The sequence below is a fragment of the Ambystoma mexicanum genome, chromosome 7p (assembly GCF_040938575.1).
Source record: "Ambystoma mexicanum isolate Mex_15411 chromosome 7p, UKY_AmexF1_1, whole genome shotgun sequence".
Taxonomy (NCBI): domain Eukaryota; kingdom Metazoa; phylum Chordata; class Amphibia; order Caudata; family Ambystomatidae; genus Ambystoma; species Ambystoma mexicanum.
In genome coordinates, this window is record NC_090939.1 from 741,201,707 (window position 1) to 741,221,155 (window position 19,449).

The 19,449-nt window shown below is 47.3% G+C and overlaps 1 protein-coding gene across 11 annotated transcripts in view; it reads left to right on the forward strand.

Annotated features, from left to right (window-relative positions):
- CDKL5 (cyclin dependent kinase like 5) overlaps nt 1-19,449 on the forward strand; it is a 2,489,742-nt gene that overhangs the window by 1,642,769 nt on the left and 827,524 nt on the right. For all 11 annotated transcript variants that reach the window (XM_069636841.1, XM_069636839.1, XM_069636845.1 and 8 more), the window contains one exon: nt 10,293-10,383. In XM_069636841.1, coding sequence (XP_069492942.1) covers nt 10,293-10,383 — 91 coding nt within the window. The remainder of the gene's footprint in view (nt 1-10,292; nt 10,384-19,449) is intronic.

Below are 19,449 nucleotides of genomic sequence, written 5' to 3' on the forward strand. Positions count from 1 at the left end.
TCGGCTGGGGCCTCCCTCTGGAACAGCCTCCCCGCCTGCCTTAAACTTGAGGAGAACCATCTCTGGTTCGCGAAGCACCTCAAAACCTTTCTCTTTGGTTCTGCTTTTTCTCTGCCTCTCCTCTGCTGAACTTCTGGCAGTAACGGGTACTGAACTGGATACCTGGACACCCTCTCATTGCGGAACCAGGTCCCTCACCCGCCAAGCGTAACACACCTGCACTGCCCTCCTGGCAAACCCTGCACTTGGGGACTGTTTCTGTATCCCTACAGTCCCTCTTTCAGCTGTAGACACCTGATGTCTGCACTTGTTATGTTATGTTATGTTATTAAATTTCTATAGCGCTACAAGCCCTGAGGCATCCAAGCGCTCCATCACAAGCAGAAAGGTCAGTGAGGACAACCAAAGATGTAGGTTAGGTGAAAAGTTCTGTCTTCAAGAGTTTCCGGAAAGCCAGGTGATTGCTCTCTGTACGGAGCCCTAACGGTAGATTATTCCAGGCCTTAGCCACGAGCACCGGGAAAGAACGTCCATTTCCACGGGCTTTATTAGTCTTTGGCACCTGCAGACTTAGAGTCGTTGTAGAACGCAGATTTCTTGCCGGTTGATATATCATGATTTTGTCCTTCAAATAATTAGGGACTGTTCCATAGATGCATTTATGACCTAACGTCAATAATTTAAAGGAAATCCTGGCTGATACTGGGAGCCAATGTAGCTCCCTTCTCGCGTTAGAGGTGGGTTCATGCCTCTTCATACCGTATATTATACGTACAGAGGCATTTTGGATTTTCTGCAATTGCTGTACGTCTTCTCTACTAGCCCCCCCCAACAGAGCATTGCAATAGTCAAGTCGTGGCAAGATAACGGCTCTGACCAGTTTGGCTCGGTTGTTTTCAGAGATAAGAGGGGCGACCTGCCTCAATACTCGTAGATGATATTGGGTATTTTTTACTATAGCATCCACGCGTACGCCTGCATCCAAGGAAGCCTCCATATAAACACCTAATGTTTTTACCTTGCCAACAACTTCAATAAAGCTGTCATCAACCTGAAAGCCAGTGAAAGCCTTAGCTAGTCCCTCTCTCGGTTTATTGGGCCCGTAGATCATTAGTTCCGTCTTTCCTGCATTTAGGCATAGCCAGTTTGTGGTCATCCAGTCTTTTATTACACTGTATAACTTATTTAATTTGAGTTGGTCTGCTTGATGGTCACCTGAAAGTTCCATTGACAACTGGAAGTCATCTGCATAGTTGGTAAAAAAATAGCCCAACTTCTCCAATTCTCTGCATAGAGGGGCAATATAGATGTTAAAGAGCAAGGGCGACAGACAAGCTCCTTGTGGGACGCCACAAAGGATAGTCTCTACTTCCGAGAAGGCCTCGCCCCAATGCACCCTGGAACTTCTACTCTCTAAAAAAGATCTCACCCAGTTAACAGTTTCAATGGCCAAGCCGCCGGTATCCCGCAGTCTATGTAGTAGAATCTTATTATCTAAAAGATCAAAAGCAGCACTGAGATCAAGTAATATTAACAGGCCTAATCTGCCTTTCTCAATTAGTGATAGCATCTGCGTCTGGAGATCGACCAAGGCGCTCTCTGTGCCATGGAAGCGGTGGAAACCCGATTGCCTCTCGTGCAACCTTCCCGTGTTTTCAATATATGATTGAAGTTGAGAGGTAGCAACCTTATCTACCAGTTTTAGAAAGAAAAGAGTGTTGGTAATTGGACGATAGTTAGCAGCATCTTTAGGATCCAAGCCAGCTTTTTTTAGAAGGGGGGTAACAGCCACTGATTTAATGGCTTGTGGAACTGTACAATGCCTGAAAGAGGCGTTTACAAATCTGCACAAAAATGGTGATTTCAGGGAATTTAAAACCAGTATCCATTGATTTTTGCTCCTCTTCTTGTGGTTCAGTGTGATTGATCATATGGTTAAAATTGACCTCTTGAGTTAAAGTAGGGTTTATCTCAAGGGTTTGTTGAGGTAATTGCCTCCGAATTTTATCTTGGGCGCATGTAAGTTTATCAGAGAAGGCTTTCTGTGTTCTAACACAGTCCTCTTTAGTGGGGATAATTGAGTGATTTAAAACTTCCGGTTTTTCCCAGGACCTAAAAAGGCGAAAAAGTTCCTTGGTGTCATTATCAGCTGAAGCTATTTGATCATTGTAATAAGTCCGCTTTGCTTCCGCAATGGCGTCTTTGTATGTTTTGGCATGGGTTTTCCAGATAACTCTGTTTGCCAAATTTTGGTCTTTGCGCCAAGTGCGCTCTGCTCGTCGCTTAGTGGCCTTCAGTATAGTTAACTGTGGTAAGAACCATTTTTGTTTGTGGTTAGATTTTCTTATACTTTTTAATTTCATAGGGGCTACTGAATCCAATAAGATGGCCATTTTGGAATTATATTTTTCCACAAGGTGGTCCGGATGATCGGAATCAGTTGTGGCGGACATGAGTGAGGACAGGCATTCTGTTAGAATTTCTGTAGTAAGTGCCTTGTAATTCCTGTGCATTATTTTGCGCGGCAGCTCATGTTCATGCTTTTGTAGGGGAGGAAGATGTATTAGACTAGAGACAAAAAGATGATCAGACCGTATACAAGGTGTGGTGGTGATGTTTGATAAGACAATATTGTAACTCGCCATCCAATCCAGGATGTTGCCTTTAACATGTGTCGGGTCGTTGTTATGCACCTGAATGTTATTTTTTTTAAGCATTTTTTCCAGTTCCTTAGCTTTTTTATCTTTAACATTCCCTTTCCACAAATTTAAATCCCCCACTAATATGGTAGCTGAGTTTGTGGATAGAATGGTATTTAAAGCATTAATAAGCTGTTCATTAAAATTGTGATTAAATCTGGGTGGTCTATACACAGTTATTATGTTTATACTGAAGTTAGGATTGGGGATAAATTTAGTATGTAAGATGTCGCATCCTTCGCAATCAATTTTGGATTCATACATTTTCAAATCCTCTTTACATATAACAGCCGCTCCCCCCCCATGTCCATCTTTGCGGTGTTTACCGAAAAAGGTGTAACCTGATGGGGTAACGTGTTCTATCGTAGGTCCGTGCGCCTCCGACAGCCAAGTTTCAGTCAGGCACATGATATCGACGTTATTGTCCTTAATATAATCTCGGACATCTATTGAGTGTTTACCTAGCGATCTGGTGTTGAGGAGCGCTAGATTTAATGTGGCTGTATTCTGAACTGAGAGATGTGCATGCAATGGCATATTAGGCATGTTTTGCCCATCAATCCCCTTAGTGATATCTAGCCCAGGAGAATTTATGTTACTATCCATCATTTGGGAAATTTGTATGTCAGGAAGAGGGAGTGGTGCAGCATGACTATCTTCCTTACATAGGGGTATTACTGTGTGTACCACTGGAGAGACGTTTACTATGTGTTGTTTCTCCATGGGTAGTGGGCTGACATTAGCCTTTGTAGAACTTGGCAGTATTTCCGCGTGTGTACTTACTCGAGTTAGGTTTAAACCCAATTTGCGGTCGAGTGCTGTAGAACGGCATAATGACCTACTTCGCGCTTCTTCAATTGCAGCGAGGGCCTCCTTAATCCCCATATCCTATATTTTAGTTACGGATGTTAGGGGGATCACCGCACCCGCACTGTTCGCCACGGACCGCCACAGACCGGCTTGTCTCGTGCGCGCCGGCGCGTGCGCGCCTGGGGGCGGGATAAGAAGCGGAAAGAACTACAAAAACACAGGGTGTTGTAGTTTATCCGGATAAAGACGTTCAAAAACGAAAATAACGATTTCGAATCACAGGAAACAGCTGTACTGGGTTCGAAAGGTGCAACACCCAGTCAGCGTTTACAGTTTAAGCAAATTAACCAGTTTAGGCAATTGAAAGTAAAACACCTTATTTTAAAATTAAGTTCTATAATTCCTAAAACAGTTCTTAAAAAAAACGTTGCCTAACCTGCACTGAGAATTAGTTTCAATTTTAACTCTTCTAACTCTTCTAATGCAGCAGCTCTAGGTTTCAGCAAATTACAACAATTACAGTTACAACGTAATTACCCATGCACTTGCCACATGCTGGCACTTACTTATTGTCATTATTATTCCCTTGTACTGCACTGTCCCTGCCCCCCTATCACGCACTTGCGCGATCTGAAGGACACCTGGCCTAGTAGGATCGTTGTCCGTTATCCCTTTGTTCCCCTCCATTGCCTCATCGCGCCTTGAAACACATGTGTATAGGCGCGTTAGAAATGCCATATCATATCATATCCCCGCAATAAACTGAATGCAAGGATATTCTCCATGAGACCAGCTATCTTTGAATTCTTTGTGATTCCCTGCACCTGCAACTTCTCCCACATGAAAGCCTGTCTTTGTTACTATTGCATACTTGTCTGACTATGCAAGGATGAAAACCATAATTGCAAAGTCTGTTCCGTTACCTTGGGAAAGATTTCATGAGAACGTGTAACAGAAGCCTAACTTTTATAAAAGCTAATATTTGTGCTGCATGGCCACCTACCCATGAACACGGTAGCCCTAGGGCTCTCTTGGATGCGGCAGAAAGGAAACCTAATTTAACATGGTGGACACATTGAAACAAAATGGCTAAACATTCAGAGGCCTACTTCTTAATTCAATGGTTAGTATTTGTGCTGCTAACTCACCCGCTGTGTACTTGGCAGTCCAGGGACTCGCTAGAGTGAGGCAGAAACAAGCCTAATTCAATAATAATGGCAACAAACACTTGTGTTAATAACAGTTCCTAAGTCTTTATTTTCTCTTACTTTTCGTACGTTGCACCTCATATTAACAATGCATTAAAAGATAAAAAAGGTTATTAAGAAAGTTACAAAATGCTGTTTAGGCCTAGCCCCTGTTAATTTTCCCCTAGAGAAAAAGTAAAATATTTGCTCAAGTGCATAGCCAAAAATGCTGGACAGAATTGGACCAGGTACGAAACAACTTATGCACGAAACATTGACTCGCTTTCTTGGAGGGGTCTGGGATTATTGTGATTTGTATGTACCCCCTTCTCCCAAAATTAAAAAAGCAGCCATTTTTACCCATACTTTTTTGCTAATAACTATTGACTTGCTGGATGGATTTGATGACATTATCAAAACAAAAATGTTGTCAAGGGTACCCCACAAACTGCAGATTCTGGGAACAATATGTTATAAAAGGAAAGAAAAGAATACACCACAGTTTCACATTTTTCAGACCATTCATTTCCCCAGTTTTTGAACAGCAGTAGCGTAAAAACCACTTGACATATTTGGAGCAAGTAAGAAACAATTTGGGCACAAAGCGTTGACTTAATTTCTTTGACTGGTTTGGGGTAAAGCTGTTCAGTAGTTTAAAATATCTGACAGAGTACGGGGTGTACCCGATGACTTAAAACCTTTATATTGGTATTGCCGTTTTGCAGCAGGGAGGCTGAGAGAGGCTAATAACTTTTGACTTGCTGGATGGATTTGGATGACATTTCTAAACCAAGATATTGTCAAGGACCCCCCAAACTGGAAATTGTGGGAACAATTCATCATAAAATAAGAAAGTTAGCAAGAAAAGATAAAATCACAGTTTTCAGCCTACTCCTATTTCTTTTCCCATAGCGAATAAATGCAGTTTTTGGACAATGATGGCATGAAAAACGCATGGCACATTTTGACCCAATAAGAAACAGTTTGAGCACAACTCGTTGACTTAATTTCTTTGACTGGTTTGGGGTAAAAATATTCGACAGAATACAGGGTGCCCCCTGATCCTTAAAACCTTTATATCGGTCTTGGTGGTTTGCAGCAGAGACACTGAGAGGCACTAATACAATTTCCAGGAGTGCTCTGGGGTTTTTCCGTCTAGTAGCTGTTAACATATTTGACGGAGAAGGGGGTGTCCCCTTCTCCCAAAAAGGATAGCTATATGTGTGTCCCACAATGCATCAGCGAGGCATTCCAGAAATGAAAATGCCTCCATTTTTTTTTTTGCTCGATGCGGGAGATGACCGTTGTTATAACGGGCATAACCAGTGTTAGCCGAAAAAGAAAAGTGGAAAAAATGCCATGTGGAGGAGGAAAAATTATGAAATGTCATTGGGGTAGAGGTGGGGAGGTTGAAAGATGGCACCATGTGAAATGGGTGTGTTTGGAGGGGAGATCTTGGGTCCAAGGTTGGCGCGCAAATGTTTTCATAGAACTGTGGTTATCCGGCAGGATAACCACGGTTATGATAGAAAACTAGATCGGGAATGAAAGTGCATCACATGAAAGGACAATATTGTTGCGGGGAATGGGAGAGGGCTATGGAGAGAAAAGGAACTTGAAGGGAGTGGGACGGAGCATGGCATAGGGAGGGGGCACTTTGTGAGTGCCTGGGAGGGCAGGGAAGAGTTTGTGATTTTGCGTGCTTTTGACAGATAACTGCAGTTATTTGTGTGCATTTTTGGATAACCACGGTTATCTATAGTACATTGATAACCGTGGTTATGGGGAACACGTTTAAAAAAAAAAAGAGAACGTTAAAAAAATTAGATAACGACAAAAAAAAGAGGAATTTATATGTCTACTGTGAGGTGGATGCTAATTGGTGTGGCCGAAGGCTATGGCTACTGGGTTACTTTAAGGGACTGAATGGTGCTATATCGAAAGTAGCCAAAGGCCAAGGCTGCTGGGCCCCAACAAAACCTAGTGGGCAACATGTCAAGGGGCCATGGCCAAAGGCCGTGGCTAGTGTGCCCCAAAGAAACCTAGAGGTGTGGCCAGGGTTGAAGGCCCTTGCTTGTGGGCCCAAAAGACATGTATAGTGGCCACAGCTTTTGGCCGTTGCCACCTAGTGAGTCCTAAAGAAAGATGTTGAGGAGTGTGTACAGTGGACACAGCACCCAGTGAGCAACATGTCAAGGGGTCACAGCGAAAGGCCGTGGCTATTGTTCCCGAATGAAACCTAGTGGTATGGCCAGGGACGAAAGCCGGGGCCACTAGCCATGGCCAAAGTCCTGTTTAGGAAATATTTGGAGCAATATGCATAGTGGCCACAGCCATAGGCTGTGGCCACTGGGCATGGTTGAAGGCCATGGCTACTGGGGCCGGAAGAAAGCTATTGGGGCAACATGTAAAGGGGCCACGACCAATGGCTCGGCCAATGGTCATAGACGAAGGCTATGACTAATGAGTGGGGTAGAAAGTTAGCGTTTTAAAAGATACAGTGGGCAGGGCCGAAGGCCAAGGCTAGTGACCCGTAAAAAAACTATGGTATAACAAAACCGTTGAAATTCACAAAAAAACCTTAGTTAACGTGCCATTAAGTTGTGCAGATTTAACATAACAAAACACTTGAAACTCAGTGGATGTGGGAAGTCATGACCAGCTTAACTCTGCCCGTTCCCATTGCAAAGCCCTTGAGCACATACCTATTAAGAAGGGATTCACTATGACATACAAAATGGCATTATGGGGGACATCAACGGGAGCAAACCAAGTTAAGCTGGTCATGACTTCCCACATTCGCTGAAAGAAAAAAATATATATATATATTCACACACATTATAGTGCGGTGGTCGGCACGCTATAGTTAAGTTGAGTATTGAGATGCATAGGAAACCCAAAAAATTCATTACTAATAACATTTCCCTTGCATGATGTATTTGGCTGACATTTTGCAGAGAAAAACTTTGTCAACCCCCCAGTCCCCTCTACCTCTGACCGGAGATTTTGGGAAAGATCCGTAAACAAATGAAAAAGTTATAAAAAAAATTAAACGCAGTTTCGGGCCTACTCCCTATCCATTTTCCAATAGATAAAAAGTCTATACAGCAAAAACCACTGGACCGAATTGGACCAGGTACGAAACAACTTGGGTACAAAGCATTGACTCGATTAACGGGAGGGATCTGGGGTTATTGCATTCAGTAGTTTTTGAAATATTTGACGGTGAAGGGGGTGCCCCTTGTCCCAAAATCCTAGCCATATCTTCCATGGTGCTCTGCAGGAGAGGCTTCTATTTTTTTGCTCGATGTGAAAGATAACCACAGTTATTACAGTAATAACCACAGCTAGCTGAAAACGATGCCTTTTGGACGGCGAATAAAGGATACAATGGGGCCTCAGGCTAGAGGTTTGAGGGGGAAGAGGATTCACAAATACACTATGACAAAACCCCAGGGAAGTATGCATACAGTAGGTTAGCCTTGGTACCAATATCGACACCACAAAAAACTGTGTGTACAAATAGGGAAAACTGCAAAGTCAGTAATACAAAAGTGTATTAATTTTCATGTATAAAGTGCAAAGGAATATCAAAACTTTAATTCATCATATAAAAACTTATATATATATAATATTACAAGGACCCTGTCTGTGTTTCATAAACCAATGTGGACAACAATTGTGAAAAAGATCAAAAAAGTTACCAAATCACAACTCACCCCCACACTATACTCGTGCTCATCCATTAATTTATAAAGTTCTTTGTGCAATCTTACATACCACATTAAGATGTCATATATTACCACAGTCATAACAAGATCGCCTTGGTAACACATTGTTCTTACTATTCTTACCAAGGAGGTCTTGATACTGTTATACAAAAGTATAAAAGTAAACACATAATTTACAATCCCAATATCAGCCTGCCCAACATGTTTCGTTCCTGATTGGCTGGAGGACAAATCACAGGAACTTCTTATCTATTACACCGTAGGGTACTTACTATTCTACAATTATTCTAACATACCAATACCATTAATGTATGGTGTTGATAATAATTTAACTAGAATTTACAATAGTTGCTTCTCAATCTAGCAGCATTAGTGACTCCTATGTAGTCTTGTCTTCTTTGGGGATAATCACGTGTCAACTAACACAGTCTCTGTCTGTTCCTCATGTACTCGATCCCTGGGTTGTCCTGACGAAGGAAGTGCAGCCTCATCTGTAATGTGCTGCGATGAATAGCTTAGTTTCCCTTGGATCGCCTGCAATGTGATCCTTTCAACAGTATGACAGTTTGTCCTTTTGTTCAGTTTTCATTTCACACAGTCGTAATGAAAGTCTTCAGCAGCTGAGCTGCTGTTGCAATGCCATATCTCCGACTCGCTCGTGTGCGGGTGTTTTCAATTGCTGGGGCAAAGAGTACTCCGTGTGAAATTAGGGGGTGGGGTGTTCTGGGCACCAAGTTTAACACTCAAACATTTTCTCATAGCCACGGTTTTGCGGCGGGATAACAGCGGTTATGAAAGAAATTACAATCTGGAATGAAACTGCGTCGCACAAAATGAGTGTTGGGGGGAGGGAATGGGAGAGGGCTGTGGAGGGAAAGAGGACTTGCAGGGATTGGGGGAACATGTCAAGAGGTGGGGGGCATTTGGTGAGTGCCTGAGAGGGTAGGGAAGAGATTTGGATTTTTGCACGCTTTTTACAAATAACCACAGTTATTTGCGGGTGCTTACAGAGAACTGTGATTATTTGTAGTACATTGACAGTTTAACCGCGGTTATGGGGAAAAAAGTTTTTACAAAAATGTATTAATCCGAAAAAAATTATTTTACAGCTTCATTGAGGAAGGACGTGCTCACTCATCAAGCCCAAAGGCCCTGGCTAGTGGGGTCGGAAAACATGTATAATAGCCACGGCCAAAGGCTGTGGCCACCTAGTGGGTCAAAAAGAAACCTATTTAGGGAATATGTGCAGTCGGCCATGGCCAGTGGCCCGGTAGTGTCTCAAAATATACAGTGGCCATGACCGAAGGCGATGCTCCCTGTCCAAAGCTGAAGGCCCTGGCTAGTGGGCCCAAAATACATATCTAGTGGCCATGGCCAAAGGCTGTGGCCTCCTAGTGGGTCCAAAAGAAACATAGTGGGGAAAATGTACAGTGGGCACTTCAGATGACTGTGGCCATGCCCAGTGGCCCGTAAAAACAATGGTATAACCAAACCCTTGAAATTCACTGAAAAAACAATTTAAGGTGCAGTTCACTCAACTAAACCCTTGAAATTCAGTGGATGTGGGAAGTCATTACGAGCTTAACTCGGCGCATTGCCATTGCAAAGCCCATGAGCACAAAGGTTATTATAAGAGAAGGGATTCACAAAATGGCATTATGGGAGAAATCAATGGCAGCGCGCCGAGTTAAGCTGGTCATGACTTTCCACATCGGCTGAATTTCAAGGGTTTTATTGCGTTCAATCTGCTTAACTTAACTGCACCTTAACTAAAGTTTTTTTCAGGGAATTGTAAAAGCTCATTTTACTTGTTTAAAAAAAATGTATTAACTAAAAAGATTAATCTTTTCTATTTGTGTCTGCAGGTTTTGCTCGGAATTTATCTGAAGGTAGCAATGCGAATTACACAGAGTATGTAGCCACAAGGTGGTACCGCTCACCAGAGCTCCTACTTGGGTGAGTGACTTTTTAAGAGGCAATCTTTATCTTTTCAATTTTGGTTTGAATGATTTGGATGATGTACTTCCTGTGAATTGTTTGGACCAACAATGAATTCACAGTTGAGTCTTTTTTTAATGAAGAAAATAAATGTTCTCCAGCAATGGGGTCTGGCATGGATTCACATGCTCATGAATATTCCCTGTCGTCAGGCTGGGAATCCTCGGTAAAGAAAAAATCAGTATCAGTTTCGTTTCTGATCTGTCTTTCGTAGTAGTAACCAATCACTGATCTCTGCGTTATACTGACCACAGCCAATGACTGCCCTCTACCTAAGCCCCGCCTCTGGCAGCAATCTTCAGATTTTTACCGCACGTTCAAGTGTTGGGATCCTCGTGCTATGACTCTCGAGCGTTAGTGCTATTTTTCACGTTTTTTCTCAAAAATTTCTCTTTTTTCGGTCAAAAGAGCCTCAAGCTCCACCGTTTCTTCATCCGATCAACTGGGACCCGTGTTGGATTTGTCTACGCCCCTCAAGGGTGAAGATTTCGTCGAGCCACGCTTTTGGAGGACTCCAGAAGTTTCTCAGGCCCATCTCGAACATGGCCCAGGAGAAGGGAAGCTCGACGCCCGGAAAGCTGTTCAGGGTCTGCCCTGGATGCCAGCTTCAGAATGTCTTCAAGGAGGACGAACACTCCCTTTGCCTTTACTGCCTACATGAGGACAAGACACACGTGGAGAAGGACTGTGCGTTTTGCGGCAATATGTCGGAGCGGACCATGAAGGACCGCCATCAACATCTCGCCAACTGGCTGGAAGGAAAGAGCCCGTCAGGCGAGAAGAAGAAGTCTGAGCGGTCTTCTAAGACCTTTGAGGGCGCCCCGGCGACGGGGGTCCAACAGAATGCCAAGCACCGCGAGTCCGCTGGCACCAGGAGCGCCGAACGGTCGGGCTCTACGGGTGCCAGGCAGGGCGCATCCTCCCCGGCGCCATCAACCACGAGCCAACGCTCTGGCTCGGGTAAGAGGAAGGGCGAGCACCCGGCGAAACTCCTGGAGAGACCCCGGTCGTGCCCTAAGGCCCCATCGGAGGGGGAGCGAGGTGGTGACCCTCCCCCCAAGGCGGTGAGCGCACCTAAGGTGGTGAAAGCCTTGATCCATCCGGCCAAGGCCTCTATCGAGACAGTCGCGGCAGCCCTGGCTCAGCCTGTGGAGGCTACACCAGTGGTGGCGACCCCGGGGACCAGAATCTCCCTGCCACCGTGGAGGGAGTCCTCTTTCGTGCCCATCGACAGGACCCCCGTGAAACCTCCGACGGAGAAGAAAAAGGGGGGGCAGGAGGTTGTCGTGGACTCAGCCTCAGCCTCTGAGGAGGAGCTGATCGAAGTCTTAGGCCACGGCTCTGGCGTGGAAGAAGGCCATCCTGTCGGGGGGGACCCCGACGTGGAAGACGACGAGGGCATCGAGGATGCCGACGGGGCTCCTGATCGCCCGTCAGATCTCCCTCAACCAGTGCCTCAAGACAACTCGGCGGCCATTTTGTTGGCTATACAGTCCTTGTGCTCGGAGATAAGGACGAGACTGCCGTTACCACCAACGGAGGAACCGCTCCCGACGGGGGACCCGGAGCCAGGCCCTTCTGGGAGCCCTCTCCCTAAGAGAAGAAGGATTCACCCTCCACCTCCTTTTCAGTCATCGCAACCTGTTCAGCCCTCCTCCCCGTCCACGACACGTGGGAATGATACGGGGACTGACACGGCCGCGACAGGTACAGACGACGAGGATCTCCCGTCGTCACCTCCCACCCGGGCTTTCCCGCCTGACGAGATTGGATCGTTTCACTCCATGATCGCCAGGGCATCCGAACTTTTCCAGCTCTGCCCGGAAGAGAAGAACGAAGCTTTCCTTTATCAACGGCGCGAGACCAAGAGGAAGACGGTCCTCGCTGTACCACTACTAGACGATATTTGGGATGAGGGCCTCGCCCTCCTCAAGAACCCATCCACGACGCCGGCTAGAAGGGATCGGTATGAGAAGAAGTACCGGGTCCCAGACGCAGCCCCCTTGTGCCTTCGGGCACAGCCGACCCCGGACTCGGTCGTCTCCGCGGCGGCCAGGAAGAAAGCTGGGGGGGGGGCGCGGCCTCTACATCACCCCCCCGCCGGACGGCGAGGGAAAGAAATTAGACACGATGGGACGCAGAGTCATCTCGTCGGCAGCGACGACGATTAAGGCGGCCAACGCCTTGGCTATCGTAGCCCGCTACGACAGGGAGTTGTGGTACAAACTGGCCCCCCTGCTGGGCTTCCTACCAGACGACAAGAGGGCGGAAGCCCTAGAGATCTTGCAGGAAGAAGAGGTGGCTTCGGACCACGCCATTACGATTGCGACGGACATCGCTGACACTGGATTTCGCCAGTTGGGCAACGGCGTGTGCCTTAGGCGGCGTGGATGGCTCAAGGCTACTGACTTCCGTCAGGACGTGCAGACCAGAGTCTTGGACATGCCATTCGACGGAAACAACCTATTTGGGAAAACAGTGGCCGATTCCCTTCAAGCCATCAAGGCGGACACAGAGACGGCCCGGGCTCTTGGGGTTCTCCAGCAACGGCGGCCGCCCTTTCGGAGCGGCGGAGGCAAACAGGGTGCCTCCAAAGGTTCCAGCGGCGGATTTTCCACCTACCGTCAAGCGGCCCGTTCGTCGTCACAGGAAGCTTACAGGGGACGAGGCAAGTCAGACGGACCCCGCCGTCGTCGCCAAGGAGGACAAGGCAGCAAAGCCTCGTCGAAGCAGGACTGAACCGGCCGTGGGGTCGGGCCCCCACCGAAGCACCCCGGTGGGAGGCCGGCTGGCGAGCTTCGTCAGCATGTGGGAGTCCATCTCCACCGACCGTTGGGTGCTGGACGCCCTAGCTCAGGGTCACGCGCTCGAGTTTCTAAAGAGGTGCCCGCGCGTTCCCCCTGTGGCCAGGAAAGAACATCACGTCCCTCAACTTCTCTTGGAGGTAAAGGCGATGCTCAAGAAGGGCGCCATCGAGCTCGTCCCAAAGAGGCTTCGGGGCTCCGGAGTTTACTCAAGATACTTCCTCGTGAAGAAGAAGACGGGAGGATGGCGTCCCATCCTGGACCTACGACGACTGAACAAATTCATCAAGGCACAGAAGTTCCGGATGGTCACCCTCCAACACGTCCTGGGTCAACTGGAGGAGGGCGATTTCCTGTCGTCGTTGTATTTGGAGGATGCCTACTTCCATATTCCCATCCTAAAGGGACACCGAAAGTTTCTCAGGTTCGTGGTCCAAGGGCGTCACTACCAGTTCAGAGCCCTTCCCTTCGGATTGAGGTCGGCACCCAAGGTGTTCACCAAGTGCCTCGCACCGGTGGCAGCGCAGCTGCGCCGAGAGGGGATCCACGTCTACCCCTACCTGGACGACTTGCTCATCCGAGCAAAGACGAAGGAGCTCGCCGTGGAGCACACGGCAAGGACCGTCCAACTACTCACGGACCTGGGATTCTCCATAAACTACGCCAAGTCCCACCTGGTGCCCGCGCAAGACGCACTGTTTCTGGGAGCGAAGCTCGACACAGTGTCGCTTCTGGCCTCTCTGTCGGAGGAAAGGACGAGGGCCATCTTGGGCAAGGTGCAGCGGATGCTGGTTGCGGACGCGGCCAGGGTGAGGTCCATCAAGTCCCTCCTCGGAATGATGTCTTCTTGCATTTATCTCATCCGCCTGTGCAGGCTCTGGATGCGCCCGTTGCAGGAGTTCCTGGACGCGCGCTGGATCCAGACGACGGGCAGCTTCGAGGAGAGGATCACACTCGACGAGAGTTTCCGACGAGCGATCCGGTGGTGGGGCACCCGCGCGCATCTGACGGCGGGCATGGACTTCCAGACCCCCGGCCACCAGGAGACAGTGACCACGGATGCCTCCCTGGAAGGGTGGGGAGCGCACACCGAAAATCTGCACGCGAGAGGCCTTTGGCTTCCGACAGAGAAGTCCCTCCATATCAACGTCCTGGAGCTCCGTGCAGTGTTTTGGACCCTCAGGTCTTTTCTTCCGTCCCTCAAGGGCAAGGTGGTGAGGCTCTTCACCGACAACACCACCACCATGTTCTACATCAGGAAGCAGGGCGGTACAGATCCCCAGCCCTGTCCAAGGAGGCGCAGGATCTGTGGCATTGGGCCGTCGCCCAAGGGATGTTTCTGGTGCCGTTTCATCTGGCAGGGATAAAAAACACCATCGCCGACTCGCTCAGCAGAGAGCTGCGCTCGTGCCACGAGTGGGAACTACGACAGGATCTAGTGGACCGCCTCTTCCGACGGTGGGGCACACCCCAGATCGATCTGTTCGCGACGGCGACGAACTCCAAGTGCCGGAGGTTCGCCAGCAGGTTTCCCCAGCCGAGGAGCATGGGCGATGCTTTCTCGTTCCCCTGAGAGGGCCTGTTTCTATACGAGTTCCCTCCATTGCCATTGCTGATCCGGCTCATCAACCAGCTCAAGAGGTCAGGGTGCAGGATGATCCTCGTCGCACCTGCGTGGCCGAGGCAGATATGGTTCCCGGACCTTCTAGACTTGTCAGCGTCCCCGTCAATCAAGCTGCCAGTGGACGCGGATCTTCTCACCAGGGAAGGAGGCGCCATCCTCCATCACGACCCGAAGTCGCTGAACTTGCAGGCCTGGCTCCTGCAGCGTTAGAGTTTGGAGGATACGACATACCGGCCGACTGCAGAGAGGTTCTTGCAAAGGCCAGGGCGTCCTCAACTCTTAAATGCTATGGACACAAATGGAAGAGGTTCTCTGTCTGGCGCCACGCACAGAAGATTAACCCTCTATGGATTACGGCTCCCCAGGTGCTGCCGTACCTTCTGACGCTGGCCAAGGCTGGACTGGCGCACGCGTCCATCAAGATTCATCTTGCTGCGATCTCCCGATATACCAGAACCACGGGGCGGACGTCTTTGTGGTCTCATCGTCTGGTGAAAGAATTCATGAAGGGGACTGTTCAGATCGTTCCTGCCGGTGAAGGCTCTGGCCCCGGCGTGGGAGCTCAACGTGGTGCTGACCAAGCTCATTGCACCTCCGTTCGAGCCTCTGCACTCGGCTCCGTTGAAGTTCTTGTCGTGGAAAACAGCGTTTCTTGTGGCCATCACCTCCGCACGAAGAGTGGGAGAGATCCAGGCCCTTTCCTGCAAGCCCCCGTACTTGACTTTTCACGACACGAGGGTAGTGCTCAGGACGCACCCCTCCTTCATGCCCAAGGTGCCGTCGGACTTCCACCTCAACGAACCCTTGGTGTTGCCTGTTTTCTTCCCGTCGCCTTCGTCGACGGCCGAAAGGACTTTGCACACGCTGGATGTGGCTAGAGCGCTGAAGTTTTACGTGGACTGCACGAAGTGTTTTCGGAAGACGTCACAACTTTTTGTGAACTTTGGACCTGTCGATCAGGGGAAGGCTCTCTCAAAGGCCTCCATTTCCAGATGGCTCTCCAGCTGTATCATGTACTGTCATCGGTTGGCAAACCGACCGCTGCCTGGCCGTCCGAGAGCCCATTCCACCAGAGCGATCGCAGCTACCACGGCGTTCCTATCTTGTGTGCCCTTGCTGGACATCTGCAGGGCTGCTACGTGGAGGTCGACGCACACCTTCACAAAATTCTACTGCGTCGATCGGAATTCCAGGGAGGAGTCCAGGGTCGGCCAAGCAGTGCTGTGCAATCTGTTCGCCTAAGGTGAGCCTGGTGAGGAGGTAAGAATTGCTTAATGTTCAGTTTGATGTAATGCTTAATGTTGAGCCTTTGCCACCTCCCGTGGTTGTGCATGTGTGTACTGCTATGTATTCTTTATTCATGAGCATGTGAATCCATGCCAGACCCCATGCTGGAGAAGGAACAAGTTACTTACCTGTAACTGTTCTCCAGCATGGGTCTGGCATGGATTCACATGCGAACCCTCCTGCCTACCCCTCTGCGGCTCTTCACTTGGTCATACTGCCACTTCACGTGCTACCAAATCTGAAGATGGCTGCCAGAGGCGGGGCTTAGGTAGAGGGCAGTCATTGACTGTGGTCAGTATGACGCAGAGATCAGTGATTGGTTACTACTACGAAAGACAGATCAGAAACGAAACTGATCCTGATTTTTTCTTTACCGAGGATTCCCAGCCTGACGACGGGGAATACTCATGAGCATGTGAATCCATGCCAGACCCATGCTAGAGAACAACAGTTACAGGTAAGTAACTTGTTCCTTTTTCGCCCTTCATTCTTTGTATTCATCCAGCATGCTGTAACATTAGTGTCTTGAGCAAAAAACAAAACCCACCTTGTGCATTAATGCTTTTATGTACATGCTTTCTGGTCCGTTACACCAATCTGATAGGACAGATGTTGCACTGTGCCCTATGAACCATATGGCTGTTATTTTGTTAGACTTTTGTGCTATGATGCATACCATGTATTGATGCAACATGCTTCCCATTGGGCATGCACAGATTAAGTAGTTTGTAGTAGACTGGGGTTTGTCCCAAAGTGCCAAAAGGGAATCCATATAATTTCATCAGTGTGTCTTCATTGTGGTTGTTTCCTTCTGCGTCATCCTTGTATATTTGTGCTTTTTACTTTTTTGTTAAATGAAGGAGAGACTCATTGTCCTCCACTTTTTTCCTTTCTATTTCACCTATCATTTTTCCAAAGTGTTGGTTTATTCTGCTGAACCCTGCAGAATAGCCCCAAATGAAAAGTCATACTTTTGAGTTGATGAAGACCTGTCACTGCGTAAAAGATCCTAAAACTCCTCCCTATCCAATGGTGCTTAATCTCCCTGCTATTGTGCATGGTCCCTAAAATACCCAGACAAGTGCAGATCTCACCTTGCCCCAAGGTAACAATAGGTTTCACTTGAAATACATGATTGGCCTAAAATCAGCGCCTGTCCTTAGAAGCCTACGTAACCTAAAACGAACACATTTGAAGGTGCTGTGCAATCCCAAATCCTCCCTTCGTATCGAACCCCAACTGAGTATGCAGTATGGAATAACACATAAGATTGGTTTATGGTCATGAAAACATGGCTCATTTAGAGTCCTTGATACAGTGGGAAGTGCACATTAATGCTTCTGTATGCAAGCAGGTAAGGGAGTCCACTATGGTGAGTTTTCATCCATGGTGCTAGCAGAAAAGAAAATATAGCATGGATCAACCATTATTGGCATTTGAAGGCACTGTTGGAGTGGGGATCTCCGTCTCCTGGTGCAGAAACTCAAATAGTTTCCCCTTCCTGCAGGATGGAGGAGCTTCTGTGAACATGGGTCCTAGACTCCTTTGTGCGGCCTACCGTCAAAGCTTGTTCTGGTTCTAGATAATAGCATTGACCTTTTTAGTAACTGGTTCATGTCTCCCACCACCTACAGTTTGCATATTTGTGAATACCTCATTGGGGTTGGGGATGGGTGCCATTTCATCTTGATTCAATTGTTCGTGATTCAGCTCTCTGTCAGTTACCAGCAGCAGTGGTTCACACTAAGCACTCCTATATGTCAATTGCACTTGAAGGCTGCAGCTTTTTCTCTGTAATTTCGAGTTTTAAGTTTTTAGCAAATTACATCAATTTAAAATAAAGACGATTATGGCCCAATCTGGACTCTTACCCACTGCACACGGTTTGCATATTTAGGCCCTGCAGTGGTGGTTAGTATCCTACCAGTTAAAAACAGAGTTGTCAGGAGCATTCATTCCTGGATTTAATTAGTCACTGGCAAGTCTGTATGCCGTTTTCCTTTTTTACCATAACTCTGGCACAGTTGTAGACTCAGTGGCGGCATACCTGCCAACCTGCCCCATTACATTCAGGAGATGCTAGTCCAATACTGGTTTTAGCTTTGCAATTCCCTATTATAAAGCTAGGACAAAAGTTATAGAATGCAAACTGAACTAGGCTCATCCAAATGGAATGGGGCATGCTGGCATGTATGATGGAGCATTCAGAATAAAGTGGGAAGGAGTGTAACAGTGTTATTTATCTTCATCTGACAAAGGACCACTGCCTAAGGCTCGAAGACCTTGTTAAGACATTTCCTGGGCATAAGCTAACCCCCTTATGCCTCTTGCTTGTAAGGTAGATGCATTCAGTACATTACAAAGTAATTAGATGTTAATTTATAAAATACGCATACATTTATTTAAATACAGACTTTGTTTGCACTTCTTATATATGCAAAAACTAGGGGGTGCACTGCTAAGAGAGTCTGTATGAAGATAGGCATCCCTTGTTTTTTTATTGTCCAGGAGGCTCAAGAGAAAGTTCTCAGTTGACATTTTGTTTGAAAGGTCATCTTCGCCTTTTCACTGATCAAGCGTTAAAAACAGGTAGCTAGAAGTAAGTTTAGTCATGAAATGTGGCATTTGACCGTGGTCATTCCTAAGTGATCTCAAAGCTATGATGATGCCACCTTGCATTCATAGCTTAAATGACCTGATGGTTACAGTTCTACCAACTGCTAAAGAATTCAGGATAGATCTTTTAGTGGCCAAAGGAAGTCCCTACATCCTTACTTTACTTTATAAACTTGTAATGTGCTTCAGTGGACCCGGAGGCATAATGGCGCGGACTATATACACAAACAGATACTTAAATACAAGTCGCCAGAACCGAAAGAGCCATAAGAAGTGGACGTCAGGAAGCAGAATTTAGGCAAACAGTCAGGTCTTTAGCTTTTTCTTAAATGACTCGAGTTGCTGTTCAAGCCTTAAGTCCAACGGAAGGTTGTTCCAGGCAGCAGGAGCCGCTGCTCCAAAGGTTCCATTTTCTGCCTTTTTTGTTCTGATTCTTGGAAAGGTCAACACTTGAAGTTTGTTGGAGCTAAGCATTCTAGATAGGATCTTATACACTAACAGATCCCTCAAGTAGTTTGGCATGGTCCCCTTAAGACACTTGAAGGTAATCATGATGAGAACGGAAGCGGATTCTGGCCTCCACAGGGAGCCAGTGTAAAGCTCTTCTTGCCTATGAGACATGATTGCGCCTCATCAGACCCATTTTGGATCACGTGCAGGCAATTGATTTTGTATTTGCTAATGCCAGACAAA